The 21951-nt window shown below is 36.3% G+C and overlaps 1 protein-coding gene across 3 annotated transcripts; it reads right to left on the bottom strand.

Moving 5' to 3' along the window:
* Positions 1 to 12594: 12594 nt before the first annotated feature.
* Positions 12595 to 18036, bottom strand: LOC145595034 (uncharacterized). 3 transcript variants are annotated; one of them, XR_014102904.1, is made up of 4 exons: positions 17899 to 18036; positions 17562 to 17723; positions 16204 to 16443; positions 12595 to 13145 (listed from the first exon to the last, which is right to left on the bottom strand). XR_014102904.1 is itself a non-coding variant. In XM_081651389.1 (3 exons), exons 1-3 carry the CDS (start codon positions 17971 to 17973, stop codon positions 12930 to 12932), a joined length of 453 nt encoding a protein of 150 aa, XP_081507515.1. In that variant the 5' UTR covers positions 17974 to 18036; the 3' UTR covers positions 12595 to 12929. The 3 variants fall into 3 exon arrangements, 1 of the variants encoding a protein (XP_081507515.1); XR_014102905.1 differs by lacking the exon at positions 12595 to 13145 and adding an exon at positions 14689 to 14945; XM_081651389.1 differs by lacking the exon at positions 16204 to 16443.
* Positions 18037 to 21951: the final 3915 nt, after the last annotated feature.

Raw genomic sequence — 21951 nt, 5'->3', positions numbered from 1 at the left:
TTTACCATGGTTCCTAATACCCTCCGGGAGTCCAATTGAGTGGGTGGAAGCATCCAATATGCCTTTAAAAAGTCAATTTACCCGTTCCAAACTTGCACCGATATCGTGTCCTCAAGCCTACAACGGACATTCATGGCAACATATAAGGGTCATATATGGATCCAAACGTCATTATATGACCCTAAGATGTATCCCCTAGGGTCTCAAGACTTTTCGCCACCGGGCCCTGTAACTACAAAATTCCTCGTTCAATTTTGGAATTTTTTGACCTTTTTTCGTCCGGAAATAAAATTTGCAGAGATGTTTACTATGGTTCCTAATACCCTCCGGGAGTCCAATTGAGTGGGTTGAACCATCCAATATGGTTTTAAACAGTCAATTTACCCGTTACAAACTTGCATCGATATCGTGATCTCAAGCCTAACACGGACATTTATGGCAACATATAAGGGTCATATATGGTTCTAAACGTCATTATATGACCCTAAGATGTATCCCCTAGGGTCTCAAGACTTTTCTCCACCGGGCCCCGTAACCTCCAAATTCCTCAAAAAGCGCGGATTATAGCCTTCAATTTTGGAATTTTTTGACCTTTTTTCGCCCGGAAATAAAAATTTCCGAGATATTTACCATGGTTCCTTATACCCTCCGGGAGTCCAATTTAGTGGGTGGAACCATCCAATATGCCTTTAAATAGTTAATTTACTCGTTCCAAATTTGCACCAATGTCGTGACCTCAAGCCTACCACGGACATTTATGGCAACATATAAGGGTCGTATATGGTTTCAAACGTCATTATATGACCTTAAGATGTATCCCATAGGGTATCAAGACCTTTTGCCACCGGGCCCGTATCCTCAAAAAGCGTTCAATTTTGGAATTTTTTGATCTTTAATCGCCCGGAAATAAAAATTGCAGAGATGTTTACCATGGTTCCTAATACCCTCCGGGAGTCCAATTGAGTGGGTGGAAGCATCCAATATGCCTTTAAAAAGTCAATTTACCCGTTCCAAACTTGCACCGATATCGTGTCCTCAAGCCTACCACGGACATTCATGGCAACATATAAGGGTCATATATGGATCCAAACGTCATTATATGACCCTAAGATGTATCCCCTAGGGTCTCAAGACTTTTCGCCATCGGGCCCTGTAACTACAAAATTCCTCGTTCAATTTTGGAATTTTTTGACCTTTTTTCGTCCGGAAATAAAATTTGCAGAGATGTTTACTATGGTTCCTAATACCCTCCGGGAGTCCAATTGAGTGGGTTGAAGCATCTAATATGGTTTTAAACAGTCAATTTACCCGTTACAAACTTGCATTGATATCGTGATCTCAAGCCTACCACGGACATTTATGGCAACATATAAGGGTCATATATGGTTCTAAACGTCATTATATGACCCTAAGATGTATCCCCTAGGGTCTCAATACTTTTCGCCACTGGGCCCCGTAACCTCAAAATTCTTCAAAAAGCGTGGATTATAGCCTTCAATTTTGGAATTTTTTGACCTTTTTTCGCCCGGAAATAAAAATTGCCGAGATATTTACCGTGGTTCCTTATACCCTCCGGGAGTCCAATTTAGTGGGTGGAACCATCCAATATGCCTTTAAATAGTTAATTTACTCGTTCCAAAATTGCACCAATGTCGTGACCTCAAGCCTACCACGGACGTTTATGGCAACATATAAGGGACAAAAATGGATTCAAATGTCATTATATGAACTTAAGATGTATCCCCTAGGGTATCAAGACCTTTCGCCACCGAGCCCGTATCCTCAAAATTCCTCAAAAAGCGTTCAATTTTGGAATTTTTTGACCTTTATTCGCCCGGAAATAAAAATTGCAGAGATGTTTACCATGGTTCCTAATACCCTCCGGGAGTCCAATTGAGTGTGTGGAAGCATCCAATATGCCTTTAAAAAGTCAATTTACCCGTTCCAAACTTGCACCGATATCGTGTCCTCAAGCCTACCACGGACATTCATGGCAACATATAAGGGTCATATATGGATCCAAACGTCATTATATGACCCTAAGATGTATCCCCTAGGGTCTCAAGACTTTTCGCCATCAGACCCTGTAACTACAAAATTCCTCGTTCAATTTTGGAATTTTTTGACCTTTTTTCGCACGGAAATAAAAATTGTCGAGATGTTACCAGGATTCTTAATACCCTCCGGGAGTACAATTGAGTGGGTGGAACCATCGAATATGCCTTTAAATAGTCAATTTACCCATTTAAACTTGCTACGATATCGTGACCTCAAGCCTACCACGGAAATTTATGGCAACATATAAGGGTCGTATATGGTTCCAAAGGTCATTATATGACCCTAAGATGTATCCCTAGGGTCTTTAGACTTTTCTCCACTGGGCCCCGTAACCTCAAAATTCCTAAAAAATCGTGGATCATAGCCTTCAATTTTGGAATTTTTTGACCTTTTTTCGCCCGGAAATAAAAATTGCCGAGATGTTTACCATGGTTCCTAATACCCTCCGGGAGTCCAATTGAGTGGGTGGAAACATCAAATATGCCTTTAAACAGTCAATTCACCCGTTTCAAACTTGCACCGATATCGTGACCTCAAGCCTACCACGGACATTTATGGCAACATATAAGGGTCATATATGGTTCCAAACGTCATTATATGACCCTAAGATGTATCCCCTTGGGTCTCAAGACTTTTCGCCACCGGGCCCCGTAACCTCAAAAATACAAAAAAAGCGTGGATTAAAGGCTTCAATTTTGGAATTTTTTGACCTTTTTCGCTCCGGAAATAAAAATTGCAAGATGTTTACCATGGTTCCTAATACCCTTCGAGAGTCCAATTGAGTGGGTGGAACCATCCAATATGCCTTTAAACAGTCAATTTACCCATTTCAAACTTGCACCGATATCGTGACCTCAAGCCTACCACGGACATTTATGGCAACATATAAGGGTCATATATCGTTCCAAACATCATTATATTACCCTAAAATGTATCCCCTAGGGTATCAAGACTTTTCGCCACCGGGTCTCGTTACCTCAAAATTACTAAAAAAGTGTGGATTGTAGCCTTCAATTTTGGAGTTTTTAAACCTTTTTTCGCCCGGAAATAAAAATGACCGAGATGTATCCCCTAGGGTCTCTAGACTTTTCGCCACCGGGCCCTGTAACTACAAAATTCCTCGTTCAATTTTGGAATTTTTTGACCTTTTTTCGCACGGAAATAAAAGTTGTCGAGATGTTACCAGGGTTCCTAATACCCTCCGGGAGTCCAATTGAGTAGGTGGAAACATCCAATATGCCTTTAAACAGTCATTTCACCTGTTTCAAACTTGCACCGATATCGTGACCTCAAGCCTACCAAGGACATTTATGGAAACATATGAGGGTCATATATAGTTCCAAACGTCATTATATGACCGTAAGATGTATCCCCTAGGGTCTCAAGACTTTTCGCCACCGGGCCTCGTAACCTCAAAAATATTAAAAAAGCGCGCATTAAAGCCTTCAATTTTGGAAATTTTTGACCTATTTTCGCTCCGGAAGTAAAAATTGCCAAGATGTTTACCATGGTTCCTAATACCCTCCGGAAGTCCAATTGAGTGGGTGGAACCATCCAATACGCCTTTAAACAGTCAATTTACCCGTTTCAAACTTGCATAGATATCGTGAACTCAAGCCTACCACGGACATTTATGGCAACATATAAGGGTCATATATCGTTCCAAACGTCATTATATGACCCTAAGATGTATCCCTTAGGGTCTCAAAACTTTTCCCCACCGGGCCCCGTAACCTCAAAATTACTAAAAAAAGCGTGGATTTTGGCCTTCAATTTCGGAATTTTTTGACCTTTTTTCGCCCGCAAATAAAAATTGTCGAGATGTTTACCATGGTTCCTAATACCCTCTGGGAGTCCAATTGAGTGGGTGGAAACAACCAATATACCTTTAAACAGTCAATTCACACGTTTCAAACTTGCACCGATATCGTGGTCTCAAGCCTACCACAGACATTTATGGCAACATATAAGGGTCATATATGGTTCCAAACGTCATTATATGACCCTAAGATGTATCCTCTTGGGTCTCAAGACTTTTCGCCACCGGGCCCCGTAACCTCAAAAATACTAAAAAAGCGTGGATTAAAGCCTTCAATTTTGGAATTTTTTGACCTTTTTTCGCTCCGGAAATAAAGATTGCCAAGATGTTTACCATGGTTCCTAATACCCACCGGGAGTCCAATTGAGTGGATGGAACCATCCAATATGCCTTTAAATAGTCAATTTACCCATTCCAAACTTGCACCTATATCGTGACCTCAAACTGACCACGGACATTTATGGCAACATATAAGGGTCATATATGGTTCCAAACGTCATTATATGACCCTAGGTTGTATCCCCTAGGGTCTCAAGAGTTTTCGCCACCAGGCCCCGTAACCTCAAACTTCCTCAAAAATCGTTGATTATAGCCTTCAATTTTGGAATTTTTTTACCTTTTTTTGCCCGGAAATAAATATTGCCTAGATGTTTACCATGGTTCCTAATACCCTCCGAGAGTCCATTTGAGTGGGTGGAACCATCCAATATGCCTTTAAACAGTCAATTTACCCGTTCCAAACTTACACCGATATCGTGACCTCGAACTTACCACAGACATTTATGTCAACATATAAGGGTCATATATGGTTCCAAACGTCATTATATGACCCTAAGATGTATCTCCTAGGGTCTCAAGACATTTCGCCACCGGAACTTGTAACCTCAAAATTACTAAAAAAGCGTGGATAGCCTTCAATTTTGGAATTTTTTGACCTATTTTCTCCTGGAAATAAAAATTGCCGAGATGTTTACCATGGTTCCTAATACCCTCCGGGAGCCCAATTGAGTGGGTGGAACCATCCAATACGCCTTTAAACAGTGAATTTACCCGTTCCAAACTTGCACCGATATCGTGACCTCAAGCTTACCACAGACATTTATGGCAACATAAAAGGGTCATATATGGTTCCAAACGTCATTATATGACCCTAATATGTATCCCCTAGGATCTCAAGACTTTTCACCACCAGGCCCCGTAACCTCAAAATTCCTTAAAAAGCGTGGATGCCTTCAATTTTTGCATTTTTTGACCGTTTTTCGCCCGAAAATAAAAATTGCCGTGATGTTTACCATGGTTCCTAATACCCTCTGGGAGTCCAATTGACTGGATGGAAACATCCAATATGCCTTTAAACAGTCAATTCACCCGTTTTAAACTTGCACCGATATCGTGACCTCAAGCCTACCACGGACATTTATGGCAACATCTAAGGGTCATATATGGTTCCAAACGTCATTATATGACCCTAAGATGTATCCCCTAGGGTCTCAAGACTTTTCGCCGCCGGGCCTCGTAACCTCAAAAATATTAAAAAAGCATGGATTAAAGCCTTCAATTTTGGAATTTTTTGACCTTTTTTCGCTCCGGAAATAAAAATTGCCAAGATGTTTACCATGGTTCCTAATACCCTCCGAGAGTCCAATTGACTGGGTGGAAACATCCAATATGCCTTTAAACAGTCAATTCACCCGTTTCAAACTTGCACCGATATCGTGACCTCAAGCCTACCACGGACATTGATGGCAACATATAAGGGTCATATATCGTTCCAAACTTCATTATATGACCCTAAGATGTATCCTCTAGGGTCTCAAGACTTTACGCCACCAGGCTCTGTAACCTCAAAATTCCTCAAAAAGCGTGGATTATAGTCTTCTATTTTGGAATTTTTTGACCTTTTTTCGCCCGGAAATAAAAATTGTCGAGATGTTTACCATGGTTCCTAATATCCTCCGGGAGTCCAATTGAGTGGGTGGAACCATCCAATATCCCATTAAATAGTCAATTTACCCGTTCTAAACTTGCACCGATATTGTGTCCTAAAGCCAACCACGGACATTTATGGCAGCATAAATGGGTCATATATGGTTCCAAACATTATTATATGACCCTAAGATGTATCCCCTAGGGTCTCAAGACTTTTCGCCACCGGGCCCCATAACCTCAAAATTCCTCAAAAACCGTGGATTATAGCCTTCAGTTTTTGAATTTTTTGACCTTTTTTCGCCCGGATATAAAAAATTGCCGAGATGTTTACCATGGTTCCTAATACCCTCCGGGAGTCCAATTGAATGGGTAGAATCATCCCATATGGCTTTAAACAGTAAATTTACCCGTTCCAAACTTGCATCGATATCGTGACCTCAAGCCTAACACAGAAATTTGTGGCATCATATAAGGGTCATAAATGGTTCCAAACGTCATTATATGACCCTAAGATGTATCCCCTAGCGTCTCAAGACTTTTCGCCACCGGGCCCCGTAAACTCAAAATTGCTCAAAAAGCGAGGATTATAGCCTTCAATTTTGGATTTTTTTGACCTTTTTTGCTCGGAAATAAAAATTTCCAAGATGTTTACCATGGTTCCCAATACCTTCCGGGAGTACAATTGAGTGGGTGGAACCATCCAATATGCCTTTAAACAGTCAATTTACCCGTTCCAAACTTGCACCGATATTGTGACCTCAAGCCAACCACGGACATTTATGGTAGCATAAAAGGGTCATATATGGTTCCAAACGTTATTATATGACCTTAAGATGTATCCCCTAGGGTATCAAGACTTTTCGCCACCGGGCCCCGTAACCTCAAAATTCCTCAAAAAGCGTGGATTATAGCCTTCAATTTTGGAATTTTTTGACCTATTTTCGCTCGGAAATAAAAATTGCCGAGATGTTTAACATGGTTCTTAATACCTTCCGGGAGTCCAATTGAGTGGGTGGAACCATCCAATATGCCTTTAAACAATCAATTTACCCGTTCCGAACTTGTACCGATATCGTGACCTCAAGCGTACCACGGACATTTGTGGCAACATATAAGGGTCATATTGAGGGAATTATGTCTTCGATAAGTGCAATTACTAGATATATCAAGGATTACTGTTATGGAGATAATAAGTTCATTCTATAGGTACGACAATATATGGTGCTAGATATGATAATTGACTTTTGGGTTAGTTAAATAGCCCAAAGCCTCATAGAATGGATCCTATGAGGTCACACAACAAGGGTATTGGGTTAAACAAGTAAGAGGCCCGTTAATGGGCCTCATGAGATTATGACATACCATGTAGTGTGTTTTGTGTTTTGTGGCTTAACCAGTTATCGATAAGCATTCTTTAATTTGATCCAACACGAAGATGATTTTACTTATCGTCATTAAACTTCCTGTCGGGACAAGAAGCCAAAAGTAGATGTCCACACATTGTAAAAAGCAAGGTTCTTCTTCATCCCCTTCGCCTTTGGTTAATGACACTTCAAAGATCTTTCCTTCTTATGGGAGTATTCCAGCCCACCCTTTTTGAGATAATGTCAATTTCGAGGGGTCAAGCAGCAATCTAGTCACTATATCGATGTTCAAGCAGTTCATGAATATCATTGTTACGTAAGAGGTGATTGATCATCTAGGCAGTTTAAAGCAACAGTTTCAGACCTTGGATTCGAAGGTTGGTTCTCTCCATCAGCAGATAATAGCTTCTGGCAACATCGCTACATCTAATAACACTACAGTTGGCACCTCTTATGTTGACGAGGCTCCTACTAAGTGAGCTTTTCTCTCTTCTCGCTCTTTCATGTATTTTATTTTTCCATAGTGAGGACATTGTGTTTCATTCTAGCTTGGGGCAAGGATATCTATCTTTTAATGCTTTCATAGGGTAGTTTTTACTGCTTTCTGTATAAGGTGTTGCATAGTTTGTATCGTCGATTAGGGATGGGAGTTTACATATAACGAAAAAAAAGCATTGATTTTAGTTATGTTTTGGTTTTGTTTCTGCATTCTTGTGCCAATCTTCCATATTTTTGACTTTGAGCTGTGTGCGGATTAGATTAGACTCTCTAGAGCTTCTTCTCATCATAGTTATGTCTACATATAACGAAAAAAAAGCACTACATTCTTAATTTTGTTTTGGTTTTGTTCCTACATTCTTGGCCTATCTTCCATATTTTTGACTTTGAACCGTGCGAGGATTAGATTATACTCTCTTCAGCTTCTTCTCATCATAATTATGATTTTGAAATTTGGTCGGTGTTCTTTATACGTTGATAGCAATGTAGCATGCGATTAATTGGTTTGTGGTAAGATCTTTTGCTCTTTTTGAGTCTAGATAGTCGAGATTTTGTAGACCCCAAGCCATGTGAGTTTTTGAAATCTAATTGATTGACTAATCACATTTATAACAGTCTATATTTTTTGAATGTGTCATAGTTACTGGTACAACTTTGATCTAAATTTTGCCTTGAGACTCTTAATAATTTAGATGTGATGAGTGCATAATTGAAATGATAAAGGTCTTTCTCTTTCTTAAATTAAGCCTCCAAAGGTTATTTTTGTACATTTGCTCCCTAACTGCTACCCATGTTTTGCTTTACCCTTTATTGAATTAGCTATATTACAAGCCTTCAGCCTCAATTGGTTACTATTCAAGCCTAGCTTGGGGGAGTGGTCCATCTTGTGATATGTGATTTTGGCTAAATATTTGATTTGTGGTACAATAAAGGAGATTTTGAATGGAAGTTCAATGTTACTATTTAGAAAAGAAAATCAAAAAATTTTAAAAAAAAATAAATCTGATGAATTGGGGTATGAAAAATAAAGGAAAAGAATGGAAAAAAAAGGTTGAAGAAAGAAGGGAACAAGAGGAAATCAAATTTCTTTGGTGTTAATGATTTTTTTTATTTGGCTTTTATGCTGTATTTGGAGAGGCTAGTGCTAAAGGAGGTTGTCTTTGACATGCGTTTGATTGTGTTACTTATTATACTATCATTAGCATTCTCCCAGCTAGCTCATCTCTCACATTTCCCAAAATGTTTATCCTACCTCTCACCCTAGCGCTATTAAAAACCTTAAAAAAGTACTTTTGATCTTCGTGCACAAGTTATGATTGAGTGGACCGAGTTTTGAGTCAAAGTTAAAGAGTATTTGTTGCATTTTGAGTCGACATGATGGTATAGGTTGAGTGTTTGTAACACCCTTAAGCTAGTTGCGGCACCTTTTGTGCTTCACTTCAACATATTTACAGGAAATCGTCGAAGATTAGCTTGAAAAGACACTAATTGTGGCCTCTAGATTGGTAAGTTAATTGCTGGACTATGAATGCTACGTGATACTATATGTATCCGAGATAGATTTCAGATTCGCTAAATTTGTTTGATTGTTTGCTTGAGAGTCGAGTTGGTCTTATTCTAGTTCCTTGGAAGTCTTATTTGTCTTATTTATCCACCTTGATTCTAGTGTTGCTTGGGGACAAGCAACAATTTAGCTTAGGAGAATTTGATGAATCTTATTTATATAACATTCTTGGGCACGTTTATGCTAGTTTTAATACCTTATTCTTAGTCTTTTAGGTCGATTTAGGGTCATATTTGCATAAGTCATCAATGCATCGCTCTTTTACGCTCTGTTTGTGCTTTTCATAATGTTTCAGGTGATTCCATAGTTACTTGGATGCTTTCAAAGTGTTTAGAGTCGATTTGGATGATAGTGGGATGGAAGTCGATGAATTAAGTTTGTTGATCGAGGATTCTATGTTCGTAGACGTCGATTTTTATTATAATGTACATGGACAGTGAACCTAGCATCCTTAAGAGGTCACTATGTGCCAATTTAGATTGAATTTGAGTGAACACGAAGCAAAACGCTAATGAATGATAAGGTGAAAAAGGACCATTGTGCACCGTTTCATCCATAACTCGAGATCTACGTATAGATCGGATTGAGGTGATTCAAGTTGGGTTGGAAACTAGACTTGAATAGCTTACCAATGATAGGTTGCATGCCTTTATACAATTCCTAGATCGTGAGTTACAGCCATTTAAAGTTAGGCATGCAAATCTACTAGTCAAGCGCCCAGCCATCGGGCAATGGCTTTGTTGCACACACGAGCCTTTTAATCTGCTTGGCACGCTGGAAAGCCATCGGGCGATGGTGGAATATCATCTTTGTCGCATCCCACAATCACTCGACCAGCGGCCACCCATCGAGCGATGGGTCTGGCATGCAGAACATCATGCTATTTACCTTCATCGGTTTTGATTCTACAAGCGACCAATCATAAGGCAACATTTGTTACTTTTATTTATTTATTTTAGTTACTTATTTTTTTTTTAGGATTAGGCTTTAATATAAATACTTAAGAGAATTTTATTTTTCTTTTATGCTTTATTTTCTAGATAGAACGCTTCTTTAGTTTTCCTCTCCATTGCTAAACCCTAATTTGCTCTTCATTAATTCAAGCATTGAGGTATTCCATTTAATCTTTCGTTATTAATTTTATTAATAATGAATTCTAGTTTATTTATCTCTTTTGTTTTTAATTTTATTTCAATTATGAGTGAGTAGTCATTTTCTAAGGCTAAGAGAGCGAAGCCATGTTTATACCCTGATTATTTGTGCTTATTTATATTCCAATTGATTTGTGCTTTATTGTATTCATGTAATTGACCAATATCATGTGTAGATTATTTAGCTAATAAAATTTAAAATTGAAAGATCGTATTTTTTAGGCTTATTACAATTGGCGAATTTGATTATGTTAGCGACCGAACTACAAATATTAATTCATAAGCTTTAATTCCCCACTGTAGGTTTAACAAGTGTTTTAATTATACAACCTAGTGTCTTTATTAATGGATTGTTTGCATTTCTTGGATTGGTACAAGTATAGTGGACTGAACGTATGCTTTAGACCTTTATTTATTTGAGAACAACCTTATTTTCATTATTGTCCTAGTTTAGTTAATTGATAACAAATCACTCTTTGTTTATTGAAATAGTTTATAATAGTTAGGCAAAAACTAATAAAACGTGTCTCCCTATGGGATTCGACTCGTATTTGCTAAGTCTCTGCTAACAACAGGAACCGTGCACTTATGGTATAACTTTTTATTCTTCAAATAATATCTTTTTATATTAGGAAGTTTATCTAAATATGAGAAACAAAATTAAAAATGAATTTTATAATAAAAAAATCAAGTATTAAGCAAGAAAATATCACAAAGTTAATAAAATAAATATACATTTCGTAAAGAATTTTATTTGAAAAAATATAAATAAACTGTGTATTGCGCGAGCTTCATCTTGTTAGTGTACATATATAAGGTTAAAGTTTGATCAAATCAAATAATAAGGTGAGATCAAAAAAGTTAAGTTTGGATTCGATTGGATTAATAAAAATAAAGTTAAGATCAGATCAGATAAATAAGGTGAATTAAACATGCTAAAAGGTAAAATTCACTTGGCCACAAAGTACACATGGGAGTATGGGACATTGCCTAGTTTTTTTTTTTTTTTTTCTTTTTTTTCAAAAAAAAAAAACAAATAACAAACTTTTTTTTCCTTGAAATAAATCAAGGATGTTGTAACGAACGCCCATGAAGCGTTAGATGAGCATTTAAAATAGTTCCTAAAGTTGTATTAGTTTGGAAATGCATGACGAAATCATGGGTCCATAGGTGTAATTAATGTTATTTTAATTTAATATTTCTACTTTTAATTGGCTTATTCACCTCCACATGGCATTTGTTAGCTTTTGCCATTATTCAATTATTTAAATCTTAACACCTAATTGTCTATGTTGACCTATAACATTATGGAATGTAAAGGGACCAATAAAAATAAAAATTAAAAAATTAAAAAAAAAAAGAAAAAGAAAAAGAAAAAAAAGAATCAGGAAGACAAAATATAAGTATCATTCAAGATATTGTGGCTAGATATGATATGAACGAAGAATGATGCTAGTGGATGTTTCTCTCTATCTCTTTAGTTTAGATTTTACTACTTTGTGTGCTTTTATTATATTTTAGGAATACATAGATACAATTTGATAAAATTCAAACTTAAGTCAGTTATTACATCCTTGTGCCATTACTAATCATGTTATAATAACAGTTTTGATTCTTAATTTATTGACCCCCAATGCAAGTCAACTCATCCAATCTAGCAAAGGCGCTGCTGCCCCCTGTTGCTGGTACAAAAACTGCTGCTGCAAAGAAATGGAGAAAGATAATTATGCAAGGGTACATTAAGGTGAATACGGCGCATATCCTGGTGGGGGTGTAAGGGGGGGCTAGGGGTGGTATTAAGGAACGCTAAAGGTCAGTTAGTTGCATATGCGGTTAAGGTGGTACATTGTACAGCTCTGGATGTGGCAGAAGCAATGGTGATTAGATATGGTTTGCAAGTGTCAAGTAGGCTCGGTTATAATCAAATTGAAGTGGATAGCGATGCACTTAATGCTATCTATGCAGTGAAGATGGTGAATTGTGGAATGACTCCAATTCATTTAGTTAATGATGATATTAGAAATGATAGGATGTTATTTGATGCATGTATTTTTGCTCATATCAAAAGATCATGTAGTACGGTTGCTCACCTAGAGATAAGGTGGGAAATCATTGGTAACTCTGAGCTTGTTAAGTTAGGCTCTTTCCCTCAAAGCATTATTTCTTTGACGGATTAGAATCTCTATCAATAATATAACATGACTATGTTCATTAAAATAAAAATAAAAATCAATGATATACAAGCATATATACAGTGAGTTCAATTAAAGTTTAGAGTATTTACACATATGTCATGTCATAGATCTTTATAGATTCTCTAAATACACCATAATAGTGAATTAGTGATGCTGCTTTCCTGCTGATGGGGTATTGCTCTCAGAACACATCTCCAGCATGATCATTAATATACAAGAGCATTTGTATAAACATTATATACATATAAAAACACACAAAAGGCAACACCAACAACAAGCTTATTGTGCACGCTCAAGTAACATCCGGCTCTGGGATGTCCAGGGAACAGATAGTCGATGTGCTAAAGATATCTAGACGCGTATCACCTCATAGACAGCCCCTCTAGATAGCACCCCCAGAACATCTTCCTGTGTGTTTGTAGCAAGGTTGGCCAACGATACCACACGATAATGAGATTCATCTCGCAAGCGAAACCCGTTAGACCATTGTCCTACTTTCCACCATTTTATTGAAACTTGTCTCTCAGATATGTCGGAGCATTGAAGGGCATCCTTAACATATTGCAGCTGCATAATAGTACAATTCAAAATAAAATTATAAGAGCTGCATAGTAGCATGAAGGTGATGAAAAACTCAATTTCTAAATCAGAAAGTAGTTGTCTAGTTTCATACAAGACACAACCACAATTTCACTTAGCAGCACAATGGCTCAATACAAAAAAGGTCTTAAGAATCATAATACAGCAAACCAGGTTACACAGAAGATCTTGATCAAAAATAGATGTAATCCCCCCTCCCCCTTGTTTGTTTGTAGACAATTGACCACACAATGAGAGTCATCCCTCAAGCATCACTTTAGCTCGATAAAAAGGCCATAAAACTCAGGATTTAGCAAACCAGCACATATTTAAGATCATATTGATGAAATCTATACTCCTCCCCCCTGCCTCTTTGTCCTCTATCTGTTACTAAATTAGTCAGTTATTCAGCTTATTGGATAATTTGCAATCTAAGGTGAGCTGCACTATATAATTGCAGATCCTAAGGTATTTGCGAGCTTATTAAATTTGATCCATGCTTTAAAGAACCAAATCTGACCATCAAACTATACTCATGCTCTTTCCAAAGAAACTATGGCCCACTAAATTACTCTCCTAACAACCACTCATCCTATTTTAAAGTTTATTATATCATGTAAACCCCACCTTTCTTAATTACCACGCTAAAGGGTGTGTTTCATCTAAAAGAAAACACAGGAAGTATAAATTAATAATAAAGTAGTGGATAAAAGAGCCCACATAACATACAAAATGAGGCAAGGGTAAAGAGATGTAAATCATGTCTGGGTGACAGTTTTATTTTAAGGAATAGGGAAACATATTTGTGGACATCCTGAAAAGGAATACACGATTATTAATTGGTAACAATATACCAGAAATTGAAAATGCAGAAAATTGCAACTTTATGCTCTCGGAAAATGATGAAAGTAGTAACTTTAGCATTCGAGAGCTAGAGCTATGGAAGTAAGCCACTAAGGTCATCAATCCATCTATTTTGAGCAAATTTTTATCACACTGAAAATTCATATATTGATATATGTCACTTATGATTTATAAGATCAGTTTTAATTCAATCAATCAATCAATCAAAGCCTTAATCCCATCATTGGGGTCGGTTAAATGAACCAAATTTGATTATTACTTGTAATCACCGATCAATTTTATGATAAAAAAAGGAGCAAACAGAATTGTAATATATTAGTCATGGGAACTTACTAAAAGCCGCTAGATCAATTCATTAGGTCTATTAGCTAATGCAATTCATTATTTCAGGACAAAGTCAAAAGTATATGAGCTACGAAGATTGATCTGAGATCATCAGAGCGTAGATTTGAAATAATTTCAGAACTTCATCGTAGTAAAATAAATAAACAATCAAAAAGTTGCTAAAAAGATTAGAAAAGCTCTAATTGTCAGCATATAATCAAACTCAACTAATCAAATGAATGTTTCACTGGCATCTCACCTGCTAGCCAAATAATTTTTTCAAAATTTTAACCATCCATAAAAAAGATCACAGAAGGTGATGAAAGAAATATACTCCCTCCGATCCCATATGATTCTCAATGAATGGGGTGCTTAAAATCCTAATCAAACTCAAACATAAAACACATGCAAAGTTTTAATAAAACGCTTAAACTAATTTGGAAGTGACTTAAGATTCAAGATTTAAAAATTTCTTGTCACAAAAAGGCTACACTTACCTTTTTTTTTTTTGGGTGCAAAAGAGGCTGCACTAACTCTGATAACTCTGTTCCATGAGATTTATTTTAGGTTGGACGCATGAAAAAGAATCACATGAATGACCTTTATAAGATTGCCAATAACGCAAAGGGTTATAATTTAACAGATAATTGATATGAAAAACTGTATAGACTTAAATATTAGGAAACCTGGAATATATGATAATGCATCAAAGATAATTGACTAATGATGAGAATCTTATATCTCAAAACTGGAATGAACAAAGAGGTTTTCTCATGCTACTTTAACAGTTAATCATTCTGAAATAAAATAAGTTGTCAAGAGCTGTAAAATTTCCCTAGAATGAAATCGAATCACTACGACCCTAGAACATTGTTATATAATGACCACATGTCCACCTCTGCAACATCACTAAGTAATCAGCATAATATATTCACTGAAATTCCTGCACTATAGCTAACCTTTCATACTCAAGGGAGAAAAGTGAATTCATATTAACTCAATTTGTACATACAGGTGGAAGTCAGAGCTGTATTTACATTAATGAATAATATAAGCTAGCAATGTTGTACAGAGATTAAAAACTACAAAGGATGACACATAACCTAACTACTGCGAATGAGTTTAAACCACATGATGGATAAGGAAGAGCTGGCTTTTAAGTGCCGCAGCAGACTAACTTGCTCTTAGTATGATCATAGTTGATTGTGTAGTCAATATAATAATTAACTACAGTTAAATTAGCTCCATAATCCATGTTTATTTTGTTAGATTTCTGCAATGTTCAGGTTCCTATTCATTCCATCCTAAATTAAGCTAAACTTAGCTAACTGCATGACTAAACCAATTCCTAACAAGAAAGCTTACAAAAGATTTTTACCTAAATCTATGATATGGGAAATATGCAGATACAAAATATGAATGCGACAGGTTAAAGAGAGAAATTAATAGTTTGTTAAGTTGGAGAGATAAGGAAGACCATAGTGAAAGTTTAGAACTATTTTGATCCCTTAGATTATCATGATAGAATGGTCTTGAATTTTCACATGTCATCGACACTTTCATAATTTTGCAATTGTCAATCTGGCTCCTGTTTTAATACATTAAACACCAATTCCATCAACATTTCACCTAATTTACTGATTATTAGTTTTTTCTTGACTTTTGAAATTATATTAACAAAAGCAATCTAAAACTGAATTCAAGAATTAAAAGTTTTTTTGTCAACGTTTCTACTTGATCATTATTGTGTTGTCTTCATTGAGTTAAAGAAGTTGTGGATAAAGAAATGAATAATTTTGAATTTACTTTTAAATTAATGTTAAATGAGAATTATGGACAAGAACGGTAGTGATCTTACCGGCACTCCAAGCCAGTTGACACAATAGTGTAATCCTACCAAGTTCAGAAACACATTCAGCTCTTGCCTAAACAGAAACATCTACACATCCATAAATTCAACCTGCATCGAACGAAGCTCTTCAATTGCTTTGAGATAGTCATGAACCTCTAGTGAAACAGAGAAGGAAAATTGCTCCACAAATTTCACAACTTTGCTTCCCAACTCATGGTGTCTTTTGACGTAGACATTCTTCCAACCCTATTAGGAATGTCAATAGTAAAACGAAACCTATAAGATAAATACACGCATAAAACTGCAACCAAAATCATCTCAAGAATAGCACTAATAGCAGGCTTTTGCATCCTAAACTCGCATAGTAAGGCTACAGCTTCCCAAATAATCAAACTATAATTGCTTGACAGGATCAAGATCAGTTATGGAGTTGTTAACAGCCTAAGGAACAGAAAATTGACACTTCACTACCTATATTTTGAGTAAAAAACAACCTATATCTAGTGGCATGTCAAGAAATCACAAAGTTATGAGGTGAATGAAATAGTAGAAACATTTTAAGTTTGTTTTTAAGGAAATGCTGCAAGATGAATTCAAGCCAATATGCTCGATCATCTTTAAGCTTAACAAAAACAAATCATGATTATCTTAAATTCTAAAAAATTCCAGCTCATGATTAACATTTTCAAATGACTTTCAAAACAATGATAACAAATTGAGTTTAATTACAAAGGAAGAGGAAATGCATGACTGTTGAATAATACATAAGAGAAATACAAGGGGCTAAAGAACAACATATCTCATTCCAGGATTGTCAATGCATTACCCTAATCACTAATATTTTTAAGTATCAATATGTAGAAATTACAAAAATTTGATATTGTGTAAAAATAAATTAAGCAAAATCTTAAAAGAAGATTGATCATACGGGAATAGACACAAGTACAGATTATAAAGAATTCAGAATAATCAGATTTTACAAATTACAAAGTTGCCAACTCTTTTAAAGACTTCCTGAATTAATATTTCTTCTGTTTCAAATTAGATGATACACATTTGTGTATACACAAATTCAATTATAAATCTCTATAATCATCAATAAGTAAAATTTAAAAAGTTGATACTTTGACATACACCTGAAAAGAGATGACTTCAGCATAATTTTTCTTATTTATAAAATTACAAAAGCTAATCAAAGTAGAGTTTCTGAATAGTGCCAAAAGTCTAAACAAGTCATCGAATTTGGAACAGATGAAGTACAAATCGTACCCCATATATTTTCTATCCAAATTTCGCAGTTACAAACACGTTTAAAAATGAACAAAAAAATAGTTGTAATAAAATTAAAAAGCAAAATAAATTACCCTTAAGTAAGATTCAGAAATTGAATTAATAGAGATTAAGGAATGATCAGATAAATTAAGGGAAGGCCATCTCCCTTGAGTCAGCAAAACCCATAGTTGGTCCGCTCCACATAATTCCCTCCAGAATTTCGAGCAACTTCCAAGAGCACACACATCTCGAACCTATTGTATCAATCATATTATAAACAAAGCAATTTAAATTGATCAAATATTTTAAAATTATCAAGAACGCCAAATTTAGAACTAACATATGATTAGCAACTTAAGGGAGAATGTAAATAAAATAAAGAATTAAAGTTCAATTAATTAGAGAAAAGAGAATTGTATTAGAAATTACCGGTAAGAAAGAAGCGACTTTGAAGGCGATGTCGTAAGGAGGATCAAAGCTAAGGGTGCACGACAACTGCTTCATCTTTTTCAGGGTTAAGAAATGTCAAAATGGTTGACTTTCCAGAGGACTTGAGGAAGAATCAAGTTCCTTAATAAAGTGGGATATTTAATGGTCAGTTCTAACCGACTAGGATTTTTATTTATACTATTATTATTATTAATTTTTTTTAATTTATGTATGTATATATATATAAATATATATATATATATATAATATATCCCTACCTTATAAAAAGTACAAAACTACTCTTATGAATAGTGTTATACCAATTCTACCCTTTAAAATGTGTATTTACATTTATACCCTCATTAATTATGTACAACTTTCTTAAATGAATAGTGATTGGGCAATTATACCATCTAAAATGTTAATTTAATTATTTGCCCTCATTAATGATAATTATCTCTTTATTTTATTTATTAAAAATAATGTGTGGACATTTATACCCTTAAAATATTTCTTTATATATTCTCTCATCATGCTACTAATAACTAAAATTTTAATATAAGTTTAAAGGGAAATAGATTCCGGATATGACTAACTATACCGCGCGCATCGCGCGCGTTAGCTGCCCTAGTGTGTGTCTGTGTATATATATATATATATATATATATATATATATATATATATATATATATATATATATATATATATATATATACACAAACTTTCATATGTGGCTGGCCACACCGTGTGACCAGCCACAATTTCTTTTTTTTTAAAAAAAAATAAATAAAATTTCTATCTTTCCTCTCTCCTCATCTTCTCTTTCAAACTTTCTATCTCTAACTGTCGTCTTCTGCCGGAGCACTGATTTCGTTCGCCATCGTCTTCTTGTTCGCCGTCGTCGTCTTCTTGTTCGTCGAAGGTTCTCAAAGCTCCAAACCAACCCAGATTTAAATCACCAGCTTTGTGTTTGCCATTGTCGAAGGTCCTCAAAGCTCCAAACCAAACCATCAATAATAGCATTGGTTTGGCCAATTATTTACAGTAACATTGTGTTAAATAATTTAGTCCATGTCTTTATTTGTATTTTTTGGTTGCAAGAACATTAAATTACGTTTAAAAGCATTGATTTATAGTTACCCAGATTTGATGATCGTCGTTGATTTCAAACTCATAAAGTTGTTTTGATCCTTTTCTTTTTAATTATTTGGTTATTATTTATTAAGTTTGTTTCTTCTGGTAATTTTGGTTGGGATGGGTGGTGGTTGATTGTTGTGGTGGTTGGAATTGGTGGTTTCGTGGCGGCTTTAGCGGTGGAATTGATGGTTAGGTCAGGGGTTACTAGATCTGGTTAGGGGTTATTACTAGATTCGGCCAAGGGTTACTAGATCTGGTTAGGGGTTACTGGGTCGGACAGGGGTTATTTTAGGAGTTACTAGAGGGGTTACTTCAGGGGATACTTCAAGGATTACTAGATGGGTTAATTCAGGGGTTACTTTGGAGGTTACTAGACAGGGGTTACTAGAGCGGTTACTTTAGGGGTTACTTCGGGGGTTACTAGGCAGGGGTTACTTCGAGGGTTACTAGGGGGGGGGGTTACTAGACAGGGGTTACTTCGAGGGTTACTAGAGGGGGGGTTACTTGACAGGGGTTACTTCGGGGGTTACTAGACAGGGGTTACTTTGAGGGTTACTAGAGGGGGGGTTACTTCGGGGGTTACTATAGGGGTTATTTCAGGAAATACTAATGTGGCACCTTGCCACACCGTGTGGCTGGCCACACCAAAAACGCACTATATATATATAGGGGAGGGATCCGGTAAGAACCCATCCTTATATAAGAACCCTTTCTTATGTAAGAATCCTTTCTTATGTAAGAATCCTTTCTTATGTTCTAAACTTTTTCCTATGTCGTAAATTTTTTTCTTATTATGTTCCAAATTTTTTCCAATGTTCTAAATTGTTTTTAAGATTATGTTCTAAATTTGTTCATATGTTTTAATTATATTTTTCAGAGGCCTGACAAGAGGAAAATGCATGTCGTTTCCTACCCTTTCCCCAAGCCAAACTAAATTTGTAAACACCTAACCAACCTTATATGAATATAGGGTATGTTAAGGGTCGGTCCCAAGGGAATGCAATGATGAAAACTAAAGTCTAAGTCAAGCTACCTCGGAGTCAAAATGAGATATTGGTTGGTACTAAATGAACTAGATCAAATTCAACAAATAATCAAAGGTCTAAACATTAGGGATATGGGTTCCACATGCAAAATCAATGATAATGCTAGATTAAAACTCAATCAATTAATTCAAGTATTGCAATGGACAAACAATAGTAGCAATCAAGAGAGTTCAAATACTATCTCCTATAGGCCAATCTAGTGGTCACTATGAAAGGCAAACCAAGAAGAATCATAAGCAAACTCAATCAATTAGAGCAACCTTTAAATCAATTGGTCATGTCATTAAGAGTTGCAATGCAATCTAGATTAATCTTATAGGGCGATCAATCCTAATCTAATCAATCTCATGCAAAACTATGTCAACCAAATTAATTGCAACAAATCAACCAATCAAAGAGCATCAACTAGCATTTCCATTAATCAAACATGCTTCCCCCTTTCCCTAGCAACTAATCTACTCACTAATCATGGTGAAATTCAAGAACAAATAACTAGAAATTGCATTGATCATCATTCTATATCAAAATCTAATAGAAATCAAAGTATTCAATATTATCAAACTCAAATCCAAGAAAAACAAACATCAAGCAAAGAATCAAATAACAAGTAAGTAAAAGATGAAAGAAAGAAGAGAATCTCACTAAAATTGATGAAGAAATCCAAACTTGATTGATCAAATGTTGAGTTACAAATCCGAAACCAAGAACTTCTCTCTAACTTCTCTCTCTAAAACTAAGCTAATGAAAATTATCAAAAAGTTTGATTCAAAAAGGAAATACAATTCTATTTATAGGCTAAGAAGAAAACGGCAGCTCCCGCGGTCTCTCTCGATAAGCCCGCGCCCGCGGAAAAATGGGTACGGAACCCTCCGAGGGCTACCTGGGCAGCACCCGCGCCCGCGGCCTCAGGGGCCCGCGCCTGCGGCTTGATGACCCGCGCCCGCGGCGAAGTCCCCTGCTCCCAAAGGTTGATTAGGGGAGCCGTGGTCTCTCTGAGCGGAGAGACCTCTCCAAATTGCCCGCGCCCACGGAGAGACCTCGGGGCAACCGCGGCTAGTTCCTGCCAACTTTTGGCATTTTTTAACAGTATGAACCCGCGCCCGCGGCTTGAAGTCCCGCGCCCGCGGCCTGGAGAAAAGCCATGGAGACCTCTCCGAGGTCTCTCCAAGACCTCTCTAAGCCCTCTCTAGCCAAATGCTTCTTCCTTGCTTGATCATTGAGGTTCCGAATTGCATCCTTTGCCAAGGTGAATCTCACAATACCTACACAAGTATACAAAGGAAGGAAATAAAAGGAAAAAAGAGCAAAATAAAAGAAAAACACGATAAAAACACGAGAAACATAAAGAAAGAGGAAAAAGGAGAAACTAAAGGAAAAAGGGCCAAAACTAAAAGAAGAAAGCAACAAAAAGGGAAAGAAATAACCTAAAAGACTATTTTATGAGTGCCATAAATGACACTCATCAAATTCCCCCAAGCTAGACTTTTGCTCGTCCCGAGCTAAACAAAGGCCAAGAAGGAATAAGAAGGGAAAAATAAAAAGAAAAAGAGGGGTAAGAATTTACACTAGGACTCACTGTCGTAGGAATCACGGTTGTTTTTAGCTACAACAAGCCATTTTGAACCCCTAGATCGCTCTAGAGGACGAGTGATGCTCTCGTAAGGGTTTCCTAAGAGTTTACCCATAACTCTCCACCAAAACCCCAAGAGGGAAACCAAAGAAAGAGAAGAAAGAGGAAAAAGGAAACAAATTCTTTACGAAATGAACTTTACAAAGAGACTATAATTCAAATGAATAACAAACTTTCTAAAGTGAATTATGGTATGCACGTTAAAAGATACCTAAGGTTGATTGAAACATAAATATGCTA

This window comes from Chenopodium album, chromosome 19 (assembly GCF_948465745.1).
Source record: "Chenopodium album chromosome 19, dcCheAlbu1.1, whole genome shotgun sequence".
NCBI classification, from domain to species: Eukaryota; Viridiplantae; Streptophyta; class Magnoliopsida; order Caryophyllales; family Amaranthaceae; genus Chenopodium; species Chenopodium album.
This window is presented reverse-complemented; position numbering and strand designations above follow the sequence as displayed.

Bases quoted from the DNA above. Each gene is read 5' to 3' on its own strand.
- LOC145595034 (XM_081651389.1), bottom strand. From the start codon at position 17,973: ATGAAGCAGTTGTCGTGCACCCTTAGCTTTGATCCTCCTTACGACATC. The intron at 17,724-17,898 runs GTAATTTCTAAT...TTGATACAATAG, and splicing joins AAGTCGCTTCTTTCTTACCG to GTTCGAGATGTGTGTGCTCT. The intron at 13,146-17,561 runs GTAATTTATTTT...ACTATTATGCAG, and splicing joins TTTCTGAATCTTACTTAAGG to CTGCAATATGTTAAGGATGC.